The sequence below is a fragment of the Microtus ochrogaster genome, chromosome 2 (genome assembly GCF_000317375.1).
Source record: "Microtus ochrogaster isolate Prairie Vole_2 chromosome 2, MicOch1.0, whole genome shotgun sequence".
NCBI classification, from domain to species: domain Eukaryota; kingdom Metazoa; phylum Chordata; class Mammalia; order Rodentia; family Cricetidae; genus Microtus; species Microtus ochrogaster.
In genome coordinates, this window is record NC_022010.1 from 13,439,718 (window position 1) to 13,459,343 (window position 19,626).

A 19,626-nucleotide genomic window follows, 5' to 3' on the forward strand; every position below is an offset into this window, starting at 1 on the left:
CTAACCCAAGATCACTCACTGTTGCCAGGCATGTCTTAGCAGCCCACGGCTAGGCCCTGTCTGCTGGCTCCTGCTGAGGTTAACAGGGCACACTGCCTTGGGTGGGGAGGAGAGGGCGGGGCTGGAGCTACCTGGGAGTCCTATCTTGCAGGCCATGGGGAGAACTCAGGGGAGCTAGGCCTCATGAAACAGGCACCAGCATATGGGCACCTATGTGCGGTCACCAGGCATGGCATTCCTCATGCTATTTCTCCCTTGAGGGAGGACACTGAGATCCCTGGACCTCATACTCACCCTTCCCCCTCTGCAGCAGGCAAGACACTGGAAAGACAGCGAGCTTGCAGAATTGTCAGGCCAAGGTCTCTCTGTGTCTCTCTGTGCCTCCTTTCACTTGTCCAAGCCTTGAAGCAGTGAAAACAGAGAGAGTCTAGGGAAGGGCCGCTTCTCTGCCATCAACAGCACTGGGACCGCGTATCCTCCTCCAGAAATCCTCATGCCCCTTGGCATTGCCACGTGGTTTTTTACTCCAGGTGGCAAGGCTATCTGAGGGCACTTTGTACACATTCTTGCTTGCCTGCCACCAGCCTGGGAGAAAACCTGCTTTGACTGCACCTGGAGGGAGGGCTAGTCTGAGGTGAACAGGCCTGAATGCCAGGTGACTCACTCGGGCCTCCGTCCTGGAGTCCAAGAGTGCAATCACAACCCTTCCTCCTGGCTTTTTCCTGGCAGTTGCTGCCAAGTGGTGGGGCCAGAAGCGAATTGACTATGCCCTGTACTGCCCCGACGCCCTCACAGCCTTCCCCACAGTGGCCCTGCCCCACCTCTTCCACGCCAGCTACTGGGAGTCCACCGATGTAGTCTCCTTTCTGCTGAGACAGGTACCTACTACCCAGGCACAACTGGGCCTTACACTGGGTGCCTGGAGCCCACAGAGTGCTGGGGTGGGGCAGCGTGCACATGCACAGCAGAGATGGGAGCTGATTGGAGTTAGGGCTTTGATAGACCCTGCCAGATGTCCATTGCCAGCTCCTGGAGATGCTGGGCCTTTTCCAGAGCAGCCATCTAAGCTTGAGCCTGCCTCCCAGCCTGTCTCTGTTCCCCAGGTCATGCGGCATGACAGCTCCAGCATCCTGGAGCTGGACGGCAAGGAGGTATCAGTATTCACACCTTCACAACCCAGAGAGAAGTGGCAGCGCAAGAGGACCCATGTGAAGCTGCGGGTGAGGGTCTTCCAGGTGTCTAGGCCCCAGACGTCATCCTATTTATTCCCATGAAATAAGAAGCTACATCACACTGCTGTGAGCCATCTCATCTGACCAATGAGGAGTGAGGTAGGAGCTGGGAGGGAAGAAAGCACAGCAAGATTGTCTCCCTCTCTGGTTATTGGCTGGACCCAGCATGGGCTACCTAGCTCAGAACCCAAGCTCAGCCCTCAGACCCACTCACAGAGGTATTAACTGAGCCTAGAAGACCCCAGCTCCATCCCCCCCTCCTCGCCTCACCTTGCATTCCCTCCCCAGAATGTGACAGCCAACCACCGGATCAATGATGCAGTTGCCAATGAGGATGGCCCACAGATTGTGACAGGCCGGTTCATGTATGGGCCCTTGGACATGGTCACCCTGACTGGGGAGAAGGTGAGGACCTGGTGCCTAGGGTAGTCCTTCCATTCTCCTGGCAGGGTCCAGGGACTGAGGCCCGGCCATGGCCGGTTTGTAAGCAGCGTTCCTGGTGGTTTCAGGTGGATGTGCACATCATGATGCAGCCACCCTCAGGTGAGTGGCTATACCTGGACACTCTGGTGACCAACAGCAGTGGGCGTGTCTCCTACACCATTCCAGAAACACACCGCCTGGGGGTGGGCGTCTATCCCATCAAGATGGTGGTCAGGTATGTGCCTCTGGTGGGGCAGGCAGAGCAAGGCCAGCCTCGAATGTGGGAGGGTGGGGCTGGGAGTGGGCCCTGGCTAGTTCTGACGAGCTATCCCTGACCACCAGGGGAGACCACACCTTTGCCGATAGCTACATCACCGTGCTCCCCAAGGGCACAGAGTTTGTGGTCTTCAGTATCGATGGCTCCTTTGCTGCCAGTGTGTCCATCATGGGCAGTGACCCCAAGGTGCGCGCGGGAGCTGTGGACGTGGTGCGGTGAGTGGCCTTTAGGGACCTGGTATGGCTGTCAGAAGGTGGGTGGGCTGCAAGCCAAGTGAAGGATATGGCACACAGCACAGCCTTGAGGACCTGAGCCGGTGCCACCACTGACTGGTGTACCGTCAAACAAGCTGTCGGCACACTTAATGCCAATCCAGTTCCAAGGATGCCTCCTTTGAGGGTACCTAGAGTACCTGCCTCCCAAGCTCAGTCCAGAGAGCTTTGACACTGCTGTTCACTCTCATACCACTGTTCAACCCTGGCCAAGATGCATTTCTTCTTTTCTGTGTGGTGCTGGGCACTGGACCGGGGCCTTGCTCATACAAGGCGAGTGTAGGCACTCTCCCATGCACAGCCCTCGACCTCCTTTCACTTTTTGAGACAGGGTCTCACTCACTAAATAATTGCCTAGGCTGCCTTGAATTTGCCACCCCCCTGCCTCAGCCTTCTGAGTATCTGGGATTACCATCAGGGCAGGTGGGCACCACAAGGACTAACTAAAGAAGTACTTTTCTTTTTTTTTTAATTGATTTTTATTGAGCTCTACATTTTTCTCTGCTCCCTTCCCTATCTCTCCCCTCCCCTTCAATCCTCTCCCAAGGTCCCCATGCTCCCAATTTACTCAAGAGATCTTATCTTTTTCTATTTCCCACGTAGATTAGATCCAGGTAGTCTCTCTTAGGGTCTTCATTGTTGTCTAAATTCTCTGGGATTGTGATTTGTAGGCTGGTTTTCTTTGCTTTATGTTTAAAAGCCACTTATGAGTGAGTACATGTGATATTTGTCTTTCTGTGTCTGGGTTACCTCAATATGATGTTTTCTAGCTCCATCCATTTGCCTGCAAATTTCATGATGTTAATTTTTTCTGCTGTGTAGTACTCCATTGTGTAAATATACCATACTTTCCTTATCCATTCTTCGATCGAGGAGCATTTAGGTTGTTTCCAGGCTCTGGCTTTGACAAACAATGCCTCTATGAACATAGTTGAGCACATGTCCTTGTGGCACGATTGAGCATCCTTTGGATATATACCCCAAAGTGGTATTGCTGGGTTTGGGTTGTTTGTTTGTTTGTTTGTTTGTTTTTTTGAGACAGGGTTTCTCTGTGGCTTGGGAGCCTGTCCTGGACTAGCTCTTGTAGACCAGGCTGGTCTCGAACTCACAGAGATCCGCCTACCTCTGCCTCCCGAGTGCTGGGATTAAAGGCGTGCGCCACCACCACCGGGCTTATTGCTGGGTTTTGAGAAAGGTTATTTCCTAATTTTCTGAGAAATTGCCATACTGATATTCAAAGGGGCTGTACCTGCTTGCATTCCCACCAGCAATGCCGAAGTGTTCCCTTTTCCCCACAACCTCTCCAGCATAAGTTGTCATCAGTGTTTTTTGATCTTGGCCATTTTTTTTTTGATTTTTTCAAGACAGGGTTTCTCTGTAGCTTTGGTGCCTGTCCTGGAACTAGCTCTTGTAGACCAGGCTGGCCTCGAACTCCCAGAGATCCACCTGCCTCTGCCTCCCGAGTGCTGGGATTAAAGGCTTGCGCCACCACCACCCGGCGATCTTGGCCATTCTTATAGGTGTAAGATGGAATCTCAGAGTTGTTTTGATTTGCATTTCTCTAATGACTAAGGATGTTGAGTATTTCCTTAAGTGTCTTTCAGCCATTTTAGATTCCTCTGTTGAGAGTTCTCTGTTTAGGTCTGTAATTTTTTATTGGATTATTTGTTCTTTTGAGTTCTTTGTATATTTTGGAGATCAGACCTCTGTCTGATGTGGGGTTAGTAAAGTTCTTTTCCCATTCTGTAGGCTGTCGTTTTGTCTTGTTGACTGTGTCCTTTGCTTTACAGAAGCTTCTCAGTTTCAGGAGGTCCCATTTATTGTTTCTCTCAGTGTCTGTGCTGCTGGGGTTATATTTAGGAAGTGGTTCCCTGTGCCAATGAATTCAAGTGTACTTCCCACTTTCTCTTCTATGAAGTTCAGTGTGGCTGGCTTTATGTTGAGGTCTTTGATCCATTTGGACTGGAGTTTTGTGCATGGTGATAGATATGGATCTATTTTCATTTGAAGAAGTACTTTTCAATGGCCCAAATGAGCTCTAGCTGGGCAGGAGAGAGGGAGGCTCAAGGAGGAGAGCAGCCATGGGACACACCTGCCCCTTGCCTCTGCAGACACTGGCAGGACCTGGGCTACCTCATCATCTATGTAACTGGCCGACCAGACATGCAGAAGCAGCGGGTAGTGGCATGGCTGGCTCAGCACAACTTCCCTCACGGCGTGGTGTCCTTCTGTGATGGCCTGGTGCATGACCCGCTGAGGCACAAGGCTAACTTCCTGAAGCTGCTCATCTCTGAGGTGGGGCCTGGGAGCACTGGGTTAAGGAGGGGAGGGCTAGAAGACCCAGCCTGTGCCCATGGTTGGTTGTCTTATCCACAGTTGCACCTGCGTGCGCATGCGGCCTACGGTTCCACAAAGGATGTGGCAGTCTATAACTCCATCAGCCTGTCTCCCATGCATATCTACATTGTGGGCCGGCCCACCAAGAAGCTGCAGCAACAGTGCCAGGTGAGTCGGGCACACTGAAGGGACATGGGGAGCTTGGGGAGTACCAGGCTGCTTAACAACCTACCCCATCGCTCCTCTACAGTTCATCACGGACGGCTATGCGGCACACCTGGCCCAGCTCAAGTACAATCATCGGGCACGTCCAGCCCGAAACACGGCCACACGTATGGCCTTGCGCAAGGGCAGCTTTGGCCTACCTGGCCAGGGTGACTTCCTCCGCTCCCGGAACCACCTTCTCCGCACCATCTCAGCCCAGCCCAGTGGGCCCAGCCATCGGCACGATCGGACACAGAGCCAGATGGACAGTGAGCAACGGGGCCAGCGCAGCATGAGTGTGGCAGCCAGCTGCTGGGGCCGTGCCATAACAGGCCGCCTTGAACCCGGGGCAGCCACAGGACCCAAGTAGGACACCATTAGGAGGCGCTGTGGTCTCCATGGTGCTAGGCCAGGGCACCAGCCCCACTGGGAGGCCTGACCTGTGCACACATAGGTAGCTGGGGACAAGCACAGATGTGGCCTGAGAGCTTGTCCCAGGGCCCCTTGGAAGACATGGCCATGACAACACAGTCCTCCTGGCCTTGCCTCATGCCCTAGGCTCTGAGGAGCCCAGCCTGTCATGGAAACTGGCAGGATGTCCAGCCCATGATGGAAGAAGAACCAGGATGGGCCACCTAGCCCAGCCCGGGAGGCGTTCCTGGACATCTTGCCCTGTGTTGATCTCTCAGCCTCCTGGTGCCAAGCATGGGCATAAAGCCCAGCCTACCACCTCTGTGTCCACTGGCGCCCCTTCCCATTTGGTAGCAGTTCCAGCGGGGGTCCAGCCTGCTTCTTGTTGACTCCGGTTCTCAACTGTCCAACCTCACTGGTTTTGCACTGGTTTTGCACTGGTTTTTGAGAGTGGAGACCTGTTAACCATCTCTCTTCTGGCTCCAGACATGTTGACATGCATGAAACCCAGTATCTGCTGATCCAGGGCCTGTCACTACACAGAATATTCCAGTGTGGCAAATCTTCACACAAGCAGGAGAGAAAGGCTAAATCTTAATTTCTGCCACTGCCTGGCCTGCCAGCACTGTGGCAGCCCAGTGGCAGTCTCAAGACTGCTGCCCACCCACCCACCTGCCCACCCAGAGCTCAGTGCAGTCCCAGGACTGCTGTCATTCCGGGTCCTGAGCACAGCACAGGCGCAAGGCCAGCACAGTGCTTAGCCAGCTCCTTCCTGGAAACCCACCTTGGGCAGCTGGGCCTGTGAAGCCTGGCCTCCACCTCCACCTCCTCGCCTGCCATGGGCTGGAGCCCCGTGCCATGGCTGCTGCCCGCCGCGTTTCTACACCTTTCTACTTCTCCATCTGGTTTCTATAAGGTTTTTTAACAGGCAGCCAGCGGCTGCTTCCTTTTCTTAGCTCAGCATCAGTGCAGCCTGCTACATTAGGAACACCCAGCACTGTGACAGGGTCCCACTCAGTCTGGCCTGTGGGCCCTGCACCTGGTCCACTCGGCAAGCTGTGGGCTTCTCGCCTCACCAGACCCACAATTCCACCGACTTCCTACTCTGGGGCAGGTGGAGCTCTTAGGTTTTCTTAATGCCATTCCGTTTAATGTCTACTCCAAGAAGCCACAGCTTGCTTCGTCAGCTTAAGGGCAGACAGCCATTTTATTTCTCCCTAAACAAGGACGGGTGTCCCACACTCTGGGTCTGAGCCCTGCCTTCCCCGCAGCACTGAGCACAATTCTCTTGCACCTTCCCTGTGCTGACTGAGCCCACCGAGCTCAGGCCAGCTGTCCAGTTACAGGGGCTCTACCTGAGGAGCTGCCACGCTGAGACTCAGGGCTGCACGGCTAGGCTGAGTAGGTAGGCGTACAGGAGCCGCTGACTTTGCTGTAGAGATATGTGCATCTCAGGGGCGTGAGATGCCCTGCCATGGTGGGCCTAGACAGAAAGAAAGCTATTTATTTTGTGCTGAGAAAAAAAACTGTCTGGAGAGGCGAGACCTTCATGGTCTTCCCCCTTAAGATGTAGCTTTGCTGTTTCCAGCGTTCTGTATAAAGCAGTGATTATTTTATGGACCAAGATTCCAAGGAACCGTCACAATGAAAGTGCAATATCTGCCCCACCACTCCCCACCCCTGAAGGAGGCTGCTGGCCCGACAATCACTGCCCCACTAGGGGTTCCAGTGGCCAGTGCCCGCTCCCACAGTCCCACCCCTTCTTGCCTCAGCCTAGGTGACTAGCCATTGGGAGAAGCACCTGGAAGCCTCAGGCCACCTGCAATAAAGGCCAGGGAAGCCCTGGGATCAGCGGGCTTGGCTTCTCCCCCTGGGCAGCCCCCTCGTGGCTCCGAATGTCCCTGCCTGCCCAGCCGCCAGCCATGCCAAGGACAACAGCAATAGTCCCCTAGGGCTCTCCCCGGGCCCTTAGCCATAGATGGTGAGACGGCAGCCTTCCCCCAAACTTCACTCAAGTCTGCTTTCTGCTTCCCTTACAATTTCCATTGGCTCATTCTCTTGAAGAAGCCCCACTTTTACAGAAACTAAAAGAGGAAGGTCAAAGTCCCTTAAAAATACCAAAAATGTTTACAGTGTCAGGTGCTGAGCTGCAGGGCTCAGGCCTGGCCATTTGTAACCAAAGGGTGAGGCAGACCTTACTGACTGCCACCCACCCCAGGCCTGTTAGAATAGAAGCCTTAGTCACTCCCTCCCCACCTGCAGTCCCCAGGACTGAGCCTCAATGCCACCCAACACCAACCACCTGCCTTCTCTTTGATTTCTAAAGAAGGATTCAGCAAAGAACCCTCCCCCACCCCTTCCTGGTTCTGTGTGAGCTGCCCACCACCCTGCCCTGTGACATTGTCACATCTCAGCCCCTCCCATGTGTTCTTGTCATCTGTTTCTCTGGACGATGTGTGAACCTGTCCTGACCCCATCCCTGCTGTCCTTGCATCGTCTGGCCTGAGTGTGCTCTCTGTATACCGTGTCACAGTCTGTTACACCAATTAAAGAAGCAGGAGGCTTCCTTCTGGTCTCATTACTGTGGCGGCACCGTGGATCTCCTGGATTGTGTGTGGGGACATCCACTGCAATAACACATGCTAACTAACCACTGTGGCATCAGCACACACCTCACGCACAGACCCGGTAAGGGTACGTTTGCTAGCCTCTGCTCCCCAGGGGACACAGCCTGGCTCCTGTGGAACAGGACACAGGCAATGGCCTGATGAGTTCAATCTAAGGACCAAAGCTGAGTTTCACTCAGCCAGGGTAGGGTCAGGTCTGGTCCTGGTTGAGTCAACTGAGGAGGAGCAGGGTGGCTAGTAGTTTTTGCTCACCACTAGAGAACATGCCAGCTTTCCAAAGATAATAAGCACATCTCTTTAGAAGTCAAATGGCAATAGTTCCGCCCCTCAGTATAGAAAGCAACAAGACAGGAACTCGGTGACCAAGATCATTTAATATTGACACTACACTCTCCCAGTCTGGTGCTTAGGGGGCACCCACAGGAGCAAAGGCAATTGGATCCATCTGTCTCCAAGCCACCAACAGTAGTTCACAGACTGGGGTACCAGGGCTCTCAGGGGAGCAGGCCCGCTCGCATCTGGAAGGCCAGACCATCCCCTCGGGTGGCTTGCTGAAAGAAAGCAAACAGGATAGAAGCATGAGATACTGAGTGTAGACACCGTGTGGGCACAGCATGGGCAGAGTGGTGACACCAACCTTGTTGATCTCTCTGTGCCGTTCTTTGGTTACGATTTCCTCTAAAACCTCACCATCTCCCTTGATGAGCCTGGGGTGGGGGGGTCAAAGGGGATCAGCTCACCAAGTAAGAGTCTGGGACTCTCATGTCATAGTAAAAGAACCACCCAAGCCAAGGAACCCCAGGGCAAGCCCGACCATCTCGAGCAGGGGGAGCCTGGCCACTCATCCCAACCACTACTCAGGACAGAATGGAGACAGTTCAGGTAGGCTCTCCTTTGTCGCAGCAAGCATCTGAAAAACGACAAGGCACTTCCAGTCCTGCCACTACTCAAGGGGCACAGGGAATAACAAATGACCATTTTCCCCATATCCCACCCCCAAGAGCACGTCCTCCCGCCTGTACTGAGGGCAGGACTAGCAGCTGTGTCTGCTGTTCCACACCTTGTGCGTCCCGTCTCTGGGTCCACCACCTTGCGAATGACACTCTGTCGAGCATCCCACTCCTCCTTTGTCATGGGCTTCATGGCCTGGATACGAGACTTCTGCTCATCAGTCAGGACTGGAACAGAATACAGAGGGGGTGTCAGACCCGGGGAGGGCACCCTCTCCCCACCACATGGTGGCCCACATGGTACCTGGGCCATCGTTGTCCTCCCCAGCTGATCTGTGCCACTGATCCAGTGAGGGGCCAGGCAGAGCCTCAACCGGGTGCACCACCACTGCCTTTTCCTTGGCTTTCCTCTTTAGCTTCTTTCGTTTCTTCTTCTTTTTCCTCTTCTTATCCTTGTGTTTCCCGTGCTTCTTCCGGCCATCGCTGGAAGATGAGGACGATGCAGAGCTGGAAGAACTGGAAGAGGAGGAGGAAGAGCTGGACCTCGCTGTCCTCCGGGCCTTGTGCTGGCTTCTCTCTGTGATGCAGGGAGAAGATAAGGCCTCTGTACCCTGCTCTGCTCTGGGGCAGCCTCTACTCGGTAGGACCCTCCCAACCGGCTCCCCAAGAGCATCTTCAGAACCTTCTTTGGGACCCTGGAAGTCACTGTGTGCCTGGAAGGGTGGCCGGCCAGGCCCGACCTCAAAGGCCCAGCACATTAAAGCATGAATAAGGCACACCCTCCCCTCCACCGAGCCTCCTCCCTATCCGAGGACCTCAGTCTGGGTTCTACACCGAATCCCTTGCTCCCTGGGGGCGGGCTCGACAGATGCAAGCCTCCCGCAGAGCAGAGCCGCACACCCCTTTCCCTGTCCCTACGGTCCTCACCCTCAGACGTGATGCTGGCCTTGTGACCCTGGGATTTGGAGGCTGAGCAGTTCTTCGAGGCGTCCTTACTACTCTTCTTGCTTCGCTTTTCTGACCCCCGTCGACCCCGCGACCGACTGCGACTCCTCGAGCGCTTGCGAGAGCCAACGTGAGCCATAGCAAAGCGGGCTAGAGACCGGAAGAGACGCGTTTAACCTGCGGCTCCTCTTGGGCACGTCCGCAGAGTAGATCCAAACTCAGTGCCAACGGGGCCTGGTCCTCGGGGCACCTAGTACCCATTCCCGCCCGAGAACCTCGCGCTTGGCGACCCCAGCTCCTCCGACTCCGCACCGCGGTCCCTTTAAGGGCCCGCCCCGCCCACACGCCTGCGCACTGGACTCTGCGCGGCGGGCACGGGGAACGCCTCAGCTCTCCTCAACTGCGAGAAGGCGGCCTGGTTGCCCAGAGAGGAGTCACGAGGCCGCCCGGTTCCCTCGCCAACCACCAGTCTACAGTAAGCCTCCGTGAGGAACTAGCAGCCTGTCGGGGTTTTCCGGTCCGCTTCCGAGGTGGGGCCGTCCTGAAAGGCCGTCCGTCCGGGTGTAGCTTGAGTCCTTGTTGCCTTTAGTTCCGGACCCTGGGTTCCGCTTCTGGCACACCCACTTCCAACAAGTGGTGTCTTTACGTGGGTGGGAGTCTGATTGTGGCCCTGCGCCAGCCGCAAGCCCTCGGGCCTCTCACTCTCCTGAAAGCCACCCTCCTACTGTTTTCCCTGGTTAGTCTGCCGGTCTGTCCACTCCACCAGACTGAGAGCTCCAATGGACTGAAGACAGCTGGTATTTCTTACGTCACTCACTGCTGGAGGTGGCAAGTCCAGTTGCCCATCATGAGCCAGGGATCATGACAACCAATTAAGGAATGAATCCCCGGCCTGTCAGGTGTCTAGCTGAGACTGCTCCATCTGGAGGGAGGTGTTTCTGTATCTCAGCACTTTCCCTGAGTACTTAGACTTACAACTGAAGTCCCCAGGAATATGTATCCGGAACAGCGCACAGCTATGTGCACCCCTCAGTCAATCTCCAAACCACCAGTTCTAAGCTCTTAAATAACAACAGGAAACAGAGGGCTGTTATAAAGTGCTTTATAAATGTCAGCTTGTCACAACAGCCAGGCTGCAAACAAATTCTGTGCCAGAACAGAGGCCTGAACCCAGAAAGTCTGGCTTCCCACTCGCCAGCACTGCTGACAGACCAATGAACCCCACTTAAGTCCCTGGGAGCCACCCTATCCAAGGAGTCACTGACTGAGTCCCCCACCCCAGGCAGAGCTCCCCAGGGATCAGGCTGAGGCTGGACATTCTTTGGGGCTCCTTCCCTTCCTGAACCTGCTCCACCCTCGACCCTCAATATTTCATCTCAAACTCGACTCCATCTGTCCAAAGAGTGACCGGGGAGTCAGGCATGTCCCTTTGGCCCAAGGAGGGTCATGGCTATAGAGTTTATTTCTGCCCTCCCCACCCAAGCTGGCAGTTTCCTGGTGCCATGGCACCACCGCCCCTGGGGGACCAGGCTCAAGTCAGTGCACATACATCTACCACGGCAGACTCCTCCCGGGTGAAGCCATCGCCGAAGCCCTCATCGTCCACCAGCTCTGGCTTCTGGCAGCACATAGGACAGAGGCGGTTTCGAACAGCAGATGCCCGGAGCCAGATGACAAGGTTCCAGCGCTCTCCGGTGCCCAGGGGCCGAGCCCCGTGCAGCTGGCCACCGCGGTGCAGGATACCCTGGCCCACCACATGATCCACTTCCAGGGGTTCCATCAGGGCTGCAGGTGCCTGCAGATGGTAGGGTTCAGGCTGGAGTACTCATGACTGCCTGGGCCCTAAGTGGTGGGGCTCACTCACCTGGAAGAGGCCCCCAAAGTATAGGGCACCCCCTGTGAAGGCCTTGCCCAGAGCCACATTGAGGGTGAGCTCGGCATTATCGTAGTGGCAGCCCAGCTCCAGGTCCTGGCCCAGCGCATACTTGACCACAAAAGCCCGGTGGCTATCAAGCTGGCCCCCACCACACTCCGGGTACAGCAAGGCCAGCAGTGGCTGCAGGAAGCGCTCCCGCAGTGGTGTCACCAGTGGCTCATCGAGGCCTAGCTCGTGCATCAGTACCTAAAGAGGATTCCCAGGCATCAGCAGGGAGACTTGGGGAGCCTCACCCTGCATCCCCACAATTCTTTGCCAAAGATGTTGCTAAGTGCAAGAGCTGCTTGCTTTCCTGGTGCTCTAGGTTCAGAACAAGGTGACTCATGCACTCTAACTGTCCTTGTTCCCCAGGTACACAGGCAGGCCTCACCCACCCCATAGTTGTTCATGGTGTTGGGCCTTCCCTTGGGCATGTCCGACTGCTCGAAATGCTCCAGCTCCTCCAGCAGGGCCTGGCAGAACTCCGCCAAGAACACAGGCACCCGGTAGATGCGCTTCTCCTCTGAGGAAGGAGGGGCAGACTGTGGGACAGGAGCTCCCATTCAGCCTCGTGAGCCAGCTTATCCGAAAGTCATCCTAAAGCCTCAAGCCAGTTCCCTCTGTACAATGGGAATAGTAACATACTCCCTGAACCTAGCTGGGTGATCCATAAGTGAACAAGAGAATGGATGAATTAATGAATGAAATTCCCTTGCAGACTGCTCCTCCTGCTGGCCATCCCAGTTCCTGGTGGCTATTTCGGGGCCGGAGATGAGAGTAAAAGTACCCCACCTCCCATACCCAGATGTCTCAAGCTGCCACCACCCTGCTCCCGCCCCCAGCAGTGCTGGCTGATGATGGGGTTGAAGGGCCTCACCTGACACTATCTCCAGCTGCTGGAGAAGGCCCTCAAGGCCTGCACCGGGGGATGCACTGTATTCAGCTGCAGCCACAAACTCAGGGGCCAGAACCGCGTCCTGGGGCAGAACAGGGGGCAGCTGTGAAAAGTCCAGCCCCCCACCAGGGCAGCATCCTCCAAGCTCCCAGGAGCTTGAGGGTCGAGGGTGGAGCAGGTTCAGAAAGGGAAGGAGCCCCAAAGAATGTGATTCCCAGGCCGGCCTAGTACCTGCAGTGAGCAGTAGACATCAGGCCTCGCTGGGTGGTAGGTGCTGGCAATGAGGGCTTTTCTAGCAGCTGATTCCTGCCCCAGCCTGCGCCGGCGCCCCACCTCCTGCTCAAGCTGGAACGGCAAAGGCAGTTACACACTGGGGCCACCCACCTCCAACGCCATGAGAAGAAACTGAAGTCCAGGAAGGCCAAAGTGGGACCCAGGCTGGAAGGCAACTCTGCGTATACTTCTGAACCCGCCAGAGTTCTCTGCAGGTGTCAAGGTCTCCTGATAGCTGAAATGGGGGTGGTGGCCCTGACCATGCCACTCAGCTGGTGAGAAAGGGACACTGGGGGCAATTTGGTCTTTCTCAATCTCTCTCCTGGGCCAGCACCTGGGAATGGGAGTAAGTAGAAGCAGAAACTGGGGAGAGAGGGCTAAGTCCTTCGGAGTCAAGGGCTCCAGAGGAAGGGCTGGCAGGGGTGCCATACCTCCTCCAAGAGTTGCTGGAAGTCCTTGGAACTGACGCAGCCTCGGCTGCGCAGGAGCTGCGAGCAGAAAGGTCAGTTAGCAGGGCTATGTGACCCTGTCAATAAACATCTCTGAGCCTCAGCGCCCCCCACCCCTGTCACGGAGATGACAGTGACAGGATCATCGATAGGTCTGAAAACTTCTGTCCAGCGCGCTCGGCACGCGTGTTCTCAGGTTCCTAGGGAGCTGCCATGCTGCAGCGAGAGGCCTCGAGCAAAGCCAGTCCTGGTGTCCGGGCCCCTCCTGCGCCCCCCCTCCCCCTCACCGGGCCATAGTCACGGCGCAACTGCTGCTCGTCCCGGAAGCGCAGGTGCAGCCCGTAGCGCGCCACGTACAGGTTCTGAGAGCAGAAGCAGGCACAGCGGCAGAAGCGTCGCCGAGCGGCCGTAGCCATGGCAAAGCGGCCGCGCCACCTGCGGTAGCGGCAACTTCCGGGTGAGTCCCCACCGAGAGCCAGGCGCCGGCAACCAAGAGGCCGCTGTAATTTCTCAACTGCAGAGAGGAACGCAGACAGGGCAGGAACCGGTCTACAAGGCGGCTTCCCGGGCGAGGCGGCAGTGTTTCCAGCACAGGGCTGGAACGGTCACAGGACGCACGGAGTGCAGGACTCAGAATCTTTATTTTAAAGCTGCCCTGTCTCCTGTTGGAAATTTCTTTGCGGAGCCGCCTGACGCAGCACTCAGGACGGTTGGGGTTCTGAGGTACGACCGCGGCGTCATCTGTGCGGCTAAGCTCGGGTTTGGCCTTCATTGCTGGTCCCTACACGATCCGTTTCGGCGTCTCCTCCGGCCGTTCCCCGGTAGAATGCAGAGGGGGTGGGGGCTGGGGTGAGTGTGGTCTGTCGCGGGCACGCCCTTCGCCCTGGTCAAGTTCAAGAACTTGTGTTGAGGTCTTCCAGGGTTCCTCCGGGAGACGCACCACTGCACACACGGCCACCCAGCGGGCGCAAGGGCAAGTCTACAAGACCACGTCGCTCAGGGGTAACCGAGGTGCCTAGAAAGGAAGGAAGTCAGTCGCCTGGAACGCGTCAGTGAACCCTCTTCATAGAAGTTCAGAATTTTTTTTTTTTTTAGATGTTCAGAATTTGAATAGTGACCAGAAGTTCAAAAATGAATAACAGCTTCAGTGAACCCGTCCTGAACCCTCTCAGCTTGGAATGGGCACGGAGTGGTGGCAAAGCCCTTACCCCCTTACCCAGTTTCTCAACTCCCATCTCTAAAGCAAACATCACATAAGGTACCAGCCTGACACCGTGAAACAGGCTCCGTGGTGCAGTGTCCCTAGGCATCCAGTCAGGATCTGAGCCCAGGAGTGTGTCCTTGTTAGTGCCTTCGGGCCCTCCCACCACAGGAATCTCTTGAGTGGGGGAACCCAGCTTGGTATGGTTTCACTACAGGGGTCACAGGATACATGCCAGCGTGTATGGACACACTCGTGCATCCTCGTACAACCACATTAACCTGTTCACACTCACTGGCAAACTCTCCATCCAGAAGCATCTCCCAGTGATGGCTATGCTCTTACATACAGTCTCTCACATAGGCGTTCACCCCCACACAGCACAACCCAGGTTCTTTTTCTATGGCAAGCCCAGCTCTGTCCTACCTGTGACGGTTACAGAAGCTCTGGACCCGGGAGGTGAGGGAGCCTGGCCTTCCTCTCCAGCTTTGATCATCAGCCCCTTTGGAGATCCAAGGCTCCAGCTACCAGAGTCCTCCTGCCCTCCCTAGAAGCATAGGAAGCTACAGATGGCCTCTGGTCTCCGGGCAGAGCTTCTGACAGCTTGATTGGCTTACACCCTGGCTGCACAGGAGCAATGAAACTCTTTCCAGTGTGAGCGTGCAAGGCATGCAGGTGAGTGTGGGCCAGCATGGTGAGCTGTGTAACTAATTAGCATAAACTGATTGGCTTAAAACAGCAGACTTTCTCTCAGGATTCTGGTGGCCAGAAGTTCAAAAGTCAAGAACTGATGAGCTCTGGCTTCAGAGAGAATCAAGCTGAACCATCCTCCTGTAGGGGCTCAGAAGGTAGGACAGGCTCTGCATCTTCAAGCTTCTGAGGTGCCCTGCATGGCTTCACGCCAGCCTGTGGTTCTCCACCTTCCTAACACTGCAACCTTCTAATACCATTCCTCATGTTGTGATGACTCCAAATCTTAAAATGATTTTCATTCTACCTCATAACTGTAATTTTGCTACTGTTATGAATTGTAGTATATCTGTTTTCTGATGGCCTTAGGTGACCCCTGTGAAAGGGTCATCCAACCCCCTACACACACACACACGTGCATATGCACCTGAACATGGCCAACGGAGCCATGGCTAACATTTTCAGTGTTACCCATGTGCAGTTTAGTCTTCACCATTTTCATTCTTTTTTTTTTTTTTTTTTTTTGGTTTTTCAAGACAGGGTTTCACTATGGCTTTGGAGCCTGTCCTGGAACTAGCTCTTGTAGACCAGGCTGGCCTCGAACTCACAGAGATCCACCTGCCTCTGCCTCCCGAGTGCTGGGATTAAAGGCTTACGCCACCACCGCCCAGCTACCATTTTCATTCTTGACACAGGAAAGTGAATGGCAGCGGGATCAGTTGGATTGAGCCATCCAAGGTCATGCAGTTTATAAATGGTAGATAAGGACCTGAACTCTAGCCTGACACTCCTGAGTTGTTCCTAAAGGGGCAGCCCAGTCTCCAACAGCACATCTCCCCTCAGATGTGAGGTCACTGGGCCACAGGAAGCTCTTATATAGCGAACCCTGACTGCCAGGCGAGATGCCCTCACGGGTGCCCTAGTCGCACGACTGTTGTGGGAATAACCAACTACTTTCTAATTGAGTCTGAGGCCTGGTACACAGGATGGAACTCATGGCTGGTTGTGTGTGTCTTAGTTTGGGTTCCTATTGCTGTGATGAAACACCACGACCAAAATCAGTCCAGGGAACAGACTATCACCAAGGGAAGTCGGGGCAGGAATCAAGCAGGGCAGGAGCCTGGTGGCAGGAGCTGATGCAGAGGCCATGGAGGGGAGCTGTTTAGTGGCTTGTACCTCGTGGTTTGCTCAGCTTGCTTTCTTATAGCACCCTGGACTACCTGCCCTGAGGTCCCCTCACCCTCAATGTATTATTATTCCCTATCACGTCAGCCATTAATTAAGGAAAGGCCCTAGAAGCCTGACTACAAACCAATCTTATTTTCTTATTTTCTCAATTTCTCATCCCTCCTCTCAGATGACTCTAGCTTGGGTCAAGCTGATATAAAAACTAGCCAGCACACACTGCAAACCTGCCCCAAAGTCCAGAGCTCAGGAAGTACATTTTGCTAAGTGACATGTCCAACTGCCTTCTAAATATGTGCACTTACGGACAAGTGCTGCTCTTAGCCTTGCCCAGAGCAGCTCTTCTCAGCAGAGACTCAGAACTGGTCCAAACGCTGAGAGTCAGTGACGACTGGATGCTCAGCCCCGCACGGCACAGCCCTGAACATCACAGCCCCACACGGCACAGCCCTGAACATCACAGCCCCGAACATCACAGCCCTGCATGGCACAGTCCTGAACATCACAGCCCTGTACGGCACAACCCTGAACATCACAGCCTCCACGGCACAGCCCCGCATGGCACACTCTGTCAACCTCCTCACCAAAGCTTCGTGGAAGGCAGCAAGAGGAATGAACAGCTGAGGTGGGGAGGAGCGCAGTGAGATGATGTCTCCTGGACACGTCCCGGCCATTGCTCTTCTGAGCCTACTGTAGCTATGGTCACCTGCACAACATCAAGCCAGCAACATCAGTCATCCCAGCAGGCAGCACCGAATGGACTCAGGGTTACAAAGAAAAAAAGAAAAGAAAAGATAAAGGACAGAAGGAATGGAGGGGAATGTGTTGGAGTGTCTTGGGAGCAGATGATCAAGATACATTCTGTATACATATGACATTGTGAATAACAGGGGCTGGAGAGGTGGCTAGCTGGTTAAGAGCATGGGCTGCTTTTGCAGAGGAACCAGGTTCAGAGCCCAGCCCCCACATGATGGCTCACAGCCATCTCCAGTTCCAGGGCACTCAGTACCTTCTTCTGGCCTCCAAGGGTACTGTATGCACATAGCACACAGACCTATATGCAGGCAAGACATTTGTACACAGAAAATAAGCCAATCTTAAAATAGAATTTTTTTTAAAAAATGTTACTATAAAAATTCCAGTCCTCAAGACATTGTGGTGTTGGCAGAGGAGTCAAGCGTTTAAGGAAACAGAAGAGAGAGCCCACAGACATAGTATACGCCTTTGAGAAGAGAACCCAGGTGACAGAGTGGAGTAAAAGGAGCTTGTCAACAATGATGGGACAGCGAGCAGCTGCACAGCCATTTGCTTGTACAAAGATGCACCTAGACACAGAACTGAATGTCCTTCAATGAATGTACTCAAGGAACATCATGTCACGTGCCTACCACCAGAGCCTGATGTCCTTTGACCTCCACGTGTGTGCATGTGTGCACCCCCACAGTGTAATAAGAGACAGCTTGAGTGTGGTTCCCAGAACCCACATCTGGCAGCTCTTGACCACCTGCAACTCCAGCTCCACGTGGATCCAGCGCTTCTGGGCTCTGAGGGCACCTGCATGCACAGGCACGTGCCTGATGCTGAACGCAAGTCAAATAACCCCAAGCTAACTCCGAGTATCCTGAGATTTTTCTTTATTAAAAGGGAAAACTCATGGAACAGGAATGGGGTGTGGAGCATGGTAAGAAGAGAATGAGCTGGGTGGGACGGCAGCTTTTTGGGTACCCAAAAGTCACGCCCCAACCTGGTCCAGCCTCTTAAAGGCCATTGGCTGAAGGAGGTTCCCCATCATGTGCCCATACACAGACACACGTAAGATTAAAGTATTTGGTATGTGTGGTCACAGGAGACCCAGGCCAGTGCTGGCTTACCTGTACATGTGAATCAGAGCTTCTTGTCAAGTATCCTGCTGTTGTCCTCCTTAGTGACTGAGCCCAGACTGGGGCAGGAGCATGGAGACACTGCTTGCATGATTAATGGTGCTAGGGGAGATGCATTCTAAGAGACAAATGGACCCTACTGACCCTGCAAACTATAAACCATGAAACTCAGTCAGGCGAAGCAGGGCCGTGGTGGCTGTCTGGAGAGCTGGACCTCCTCAAAAGCAGTAGGCAGGCAGGGTGATAAATAACTTTGAGATGAGTAGACAGGTCCCCTTCTGGATGGCAGGGGCTTCCAGAGAAATCGAGACAAGTGTGAAACCAAAACCAAAAGAAAAAAGAAAGAAAGAAAAAAATACTGCTTCCAAGCAGCTCTTTGAGGAAACACTGTTTACTCTCACAGGGTACCTGAGTTCAGATTCCCTCTCTTTAAATTGGCTTATGAATGGACTGTGACCTGGGATCTGTTAGCTGAAATAAACCCTTGCCTCCCCGACCCCCAAAGATAACTTGTGACATCATTAGTTTCCATAGGATTTTCCATACAGCCTCAGCTCTGCTTGTTAAGTTCCTCCTCTCATTGTACCCCCATTCCCACTCGAACCTTTAACCCCCAGCACTCTGCTTCATCCAAGGCTTGTTCTGCTGTCCCCTCACCCCTTAAGGCCTCTGCCCCACCCCCACCCCCGTGGGCCCTTTCTAGCTTCCTGATTTCTGTAAACACTCCAAATCCAACACACACATCCACGTATTCAAACCCAGGATCCCCGTGTGAGAGAGAACATGCAACATGTGTCTCTCTGGGCCTAGGTGACGTCACTCCCTAGAATACATCCCAGTTCTAGTCATTTTCCTGAGAGTTTCATAATTCTGTTCTTAGAACTGGCTAAAATGCCACTGTGCGATGTGTACAGCATTGTCATTATCATCAGCTGACGGACATCTAAACTGATTTCATGTCCTTGCTACGGTGACTAGAGCACAGGGGACAAGCATGTGCAGGTGTCTGTCCCTGTGGTAGGACATGGACCCTTTGTGCATGTGCCCAGGAGTGGTGTAGGTGGCTCACACGGTATCTATTTTTAGATTTTTGAGAAACCTCCACCCCGACTTCCTTAGCAGCTACACAGGTGTTCCCTGTCCCTATATCCCTGCCAGAATTTGTTGTCATTTGTTTTCTCAGGCCTTCTGACCGAGGTGACAGGCAATCTCAACATAGTTTAGTTAGCGTTAGTTAATGCCTGCTTGCTTCCTAGGACCAAGGCTTGGAGTGCCTTTTCCATCCCCTCACGGGAAGGGAGTGCCCCACGTCCTGGTGAGGTATGATGGCTCCTGCATTCTTTTTTTTGTTTGTTTGTTTTTTTGTTTTTTCAAGACAGGGTTTCTCTGTAGCTTTGGAGCCTGTCCTGGAACTCCCTTTGTAGACCAGGCTGGCCTCGAACTCACAGAGATCCGCCTGC

The 19,626-nt window shown here is 54.2% G+C and overlaps 3 protein-coding genes across 8 annotated transcripts in view; 1 reads left to right on the top strand and 2 right to left on the bottom strand.

Moving 5' to 3' along the window:
• The window catches only part of Pitpnm2 (phosphatidylinositol transfer protein membrane associated 2), a 107,094-nt gene extending 99,373 nt beyond the window's left edge, over nucleotides 1-7,721 (top strand). For all 6 annotated transcript variants that reach the window (XM_026784193.1, XM_005344388.3, XM_013350016.2 and 3 more), the window contains 8 exons: nucleotides 730-878; nucleotides 1,104-1,220; nucleotides 1,521-1,637; nucleotides 1,742-1,890; nucleotides 1,998-2,147; nucleotides 4,316-4,499; nucleotides 4,581-4,709; nucleotides 4,792-7,721. In XM_026784193.1, the coding sequence (XP_026639994.1) occupies nucleotides 730-878; nucleotides 1,104-1,220; nucleotides 1,521-1,637; nucleotides 1,742-1,890; nucleotides 1,998-2,147; nucleotides 4,316-4,499; nucleotides 4,581-4,709; nucleotides 4,792-5,115 (1,319 nt within the window). In that variant the 3' untranslated portion in view covers nucleotides 5,116-7,721. The remainder of the gene's footprint in view (nucleotides 1-729; nucleotides 879-1,103; nucleotides 1,221-1,520; nucleotides 1,638-1,741; nucleotides 1,891-1,997; nucleotides 2,148-4,315; nucleotides 4,500-4,580; nucleotides 4,710-4,791) is intronic.
• A 416-nt stretch (nucleotides 7,722-8,137) lies between these two features.
• Arl6ip4 (ADP ribosylation factor like GTPase 6 interacting protein 4) lies at nucleotides 8,138-10,080 on the bottom strand. Its single transcript, XM_005344390.3, has 5 exons — nucleotides 9,661-10,080; nucleotides 9,038-9,310; nucleotides 8,844-8,961; nucleotides 8,421-8,490; nucleotides 8,138-8,334 (listed from the first exon to the last, which is right to left on the bottom strand). Exons 1-5 carry the CDS (start codon nucleotides 9,815-9,817, stop codon nucleotides 8,278-8,280), a joined length of 675 nt encoding a protein of 224 aa, XP_005344447.1. The 5' UTR covers nucleotides 9,818-10,080; the 3' UTR covers nucleotides 8,138-8,277.
• Nucleotides 10,081-10,283: 203 nt separating this feature from the next.
• Nucleotides 10,284-14,101, bottom strand: Ogfod2 (2-oxoglutarate and iron dependent oxygenase domain containing 2). Its single transcript, XM_005344392.2, has 7 exons — nucleotides 13,498-14,101; nucleotides 13,193-13,249; nucleotides 12,720-12,833; nucleotides 12,471-12,570; nucleotides 11,989-12,116; nucleotides 11,543-11,800; nucleotides 10,284-11,473 (listed from the first exon to the last, which is right to left on the bottom strand). Exons 1-7 carry the CDS (start codon nucleotides 13,624-13,626, stop codon nucleotides 11,210-11,212), a joined length of 1,050 nt encoding a protein of 349 aa, XP_005344449.1. The 5' UTR covers nucleotides 13,627-14,101; the 3' UTR covers nucleotides 10,284-11,209.
• Nucleotides 14,102-19,626: the final 5,525 nt, after the last annotated feature.

Excerpts from the sequence above, each read along its gene's own strand:
- Arl6ip4 (XM_005344390.3), bottom strand. The coding sequence starts at position 9,817 with ATGGCTCACGTTGGCTCTCGCAAGCGCTCGAGGAGTCGCAGTCGGTCG. Across the intron at positions 8,491-8,843 it reads CCAGAGACGGGACGCACAAG|GCTCATCAAGGGAGATGGTG; the intron begins GTGTGGAACAGC and ends CCCCCACCCCAG. Across the intron at positions 8,335-8,420 it reads GGCACAGAGAGATCAACAAG|CAAGCCACCCGAGGGGATGG; the intron begins GTTGGTGTCACC and ends GCTTTCTTTCAG.
- Ogfod2 (XM_005344392.2), bottom strand. The coding sequence starts at position 13,626 with ATGGCTACGGCCGCTCGGCGACGCTTCTGCCGCTGTGCCTGCTTCTGC. Across the intron at positions 13,250-13,497 it reads TGCGCCGTGACTATGGCCCG|CTCCTGCGCAGCCGAGGCTG; the intron begins GTGAGGGGGAGG and ends TTCTGCTCGCAG. Across the intron at positions 11,474-11,542 it reads ACTTTGGGGGCCTCTTCCAG|GCACCTGCAGCCCTGATGGA; the intron begins GTGAGTGAGCCC and ends TACCATCTGCAG.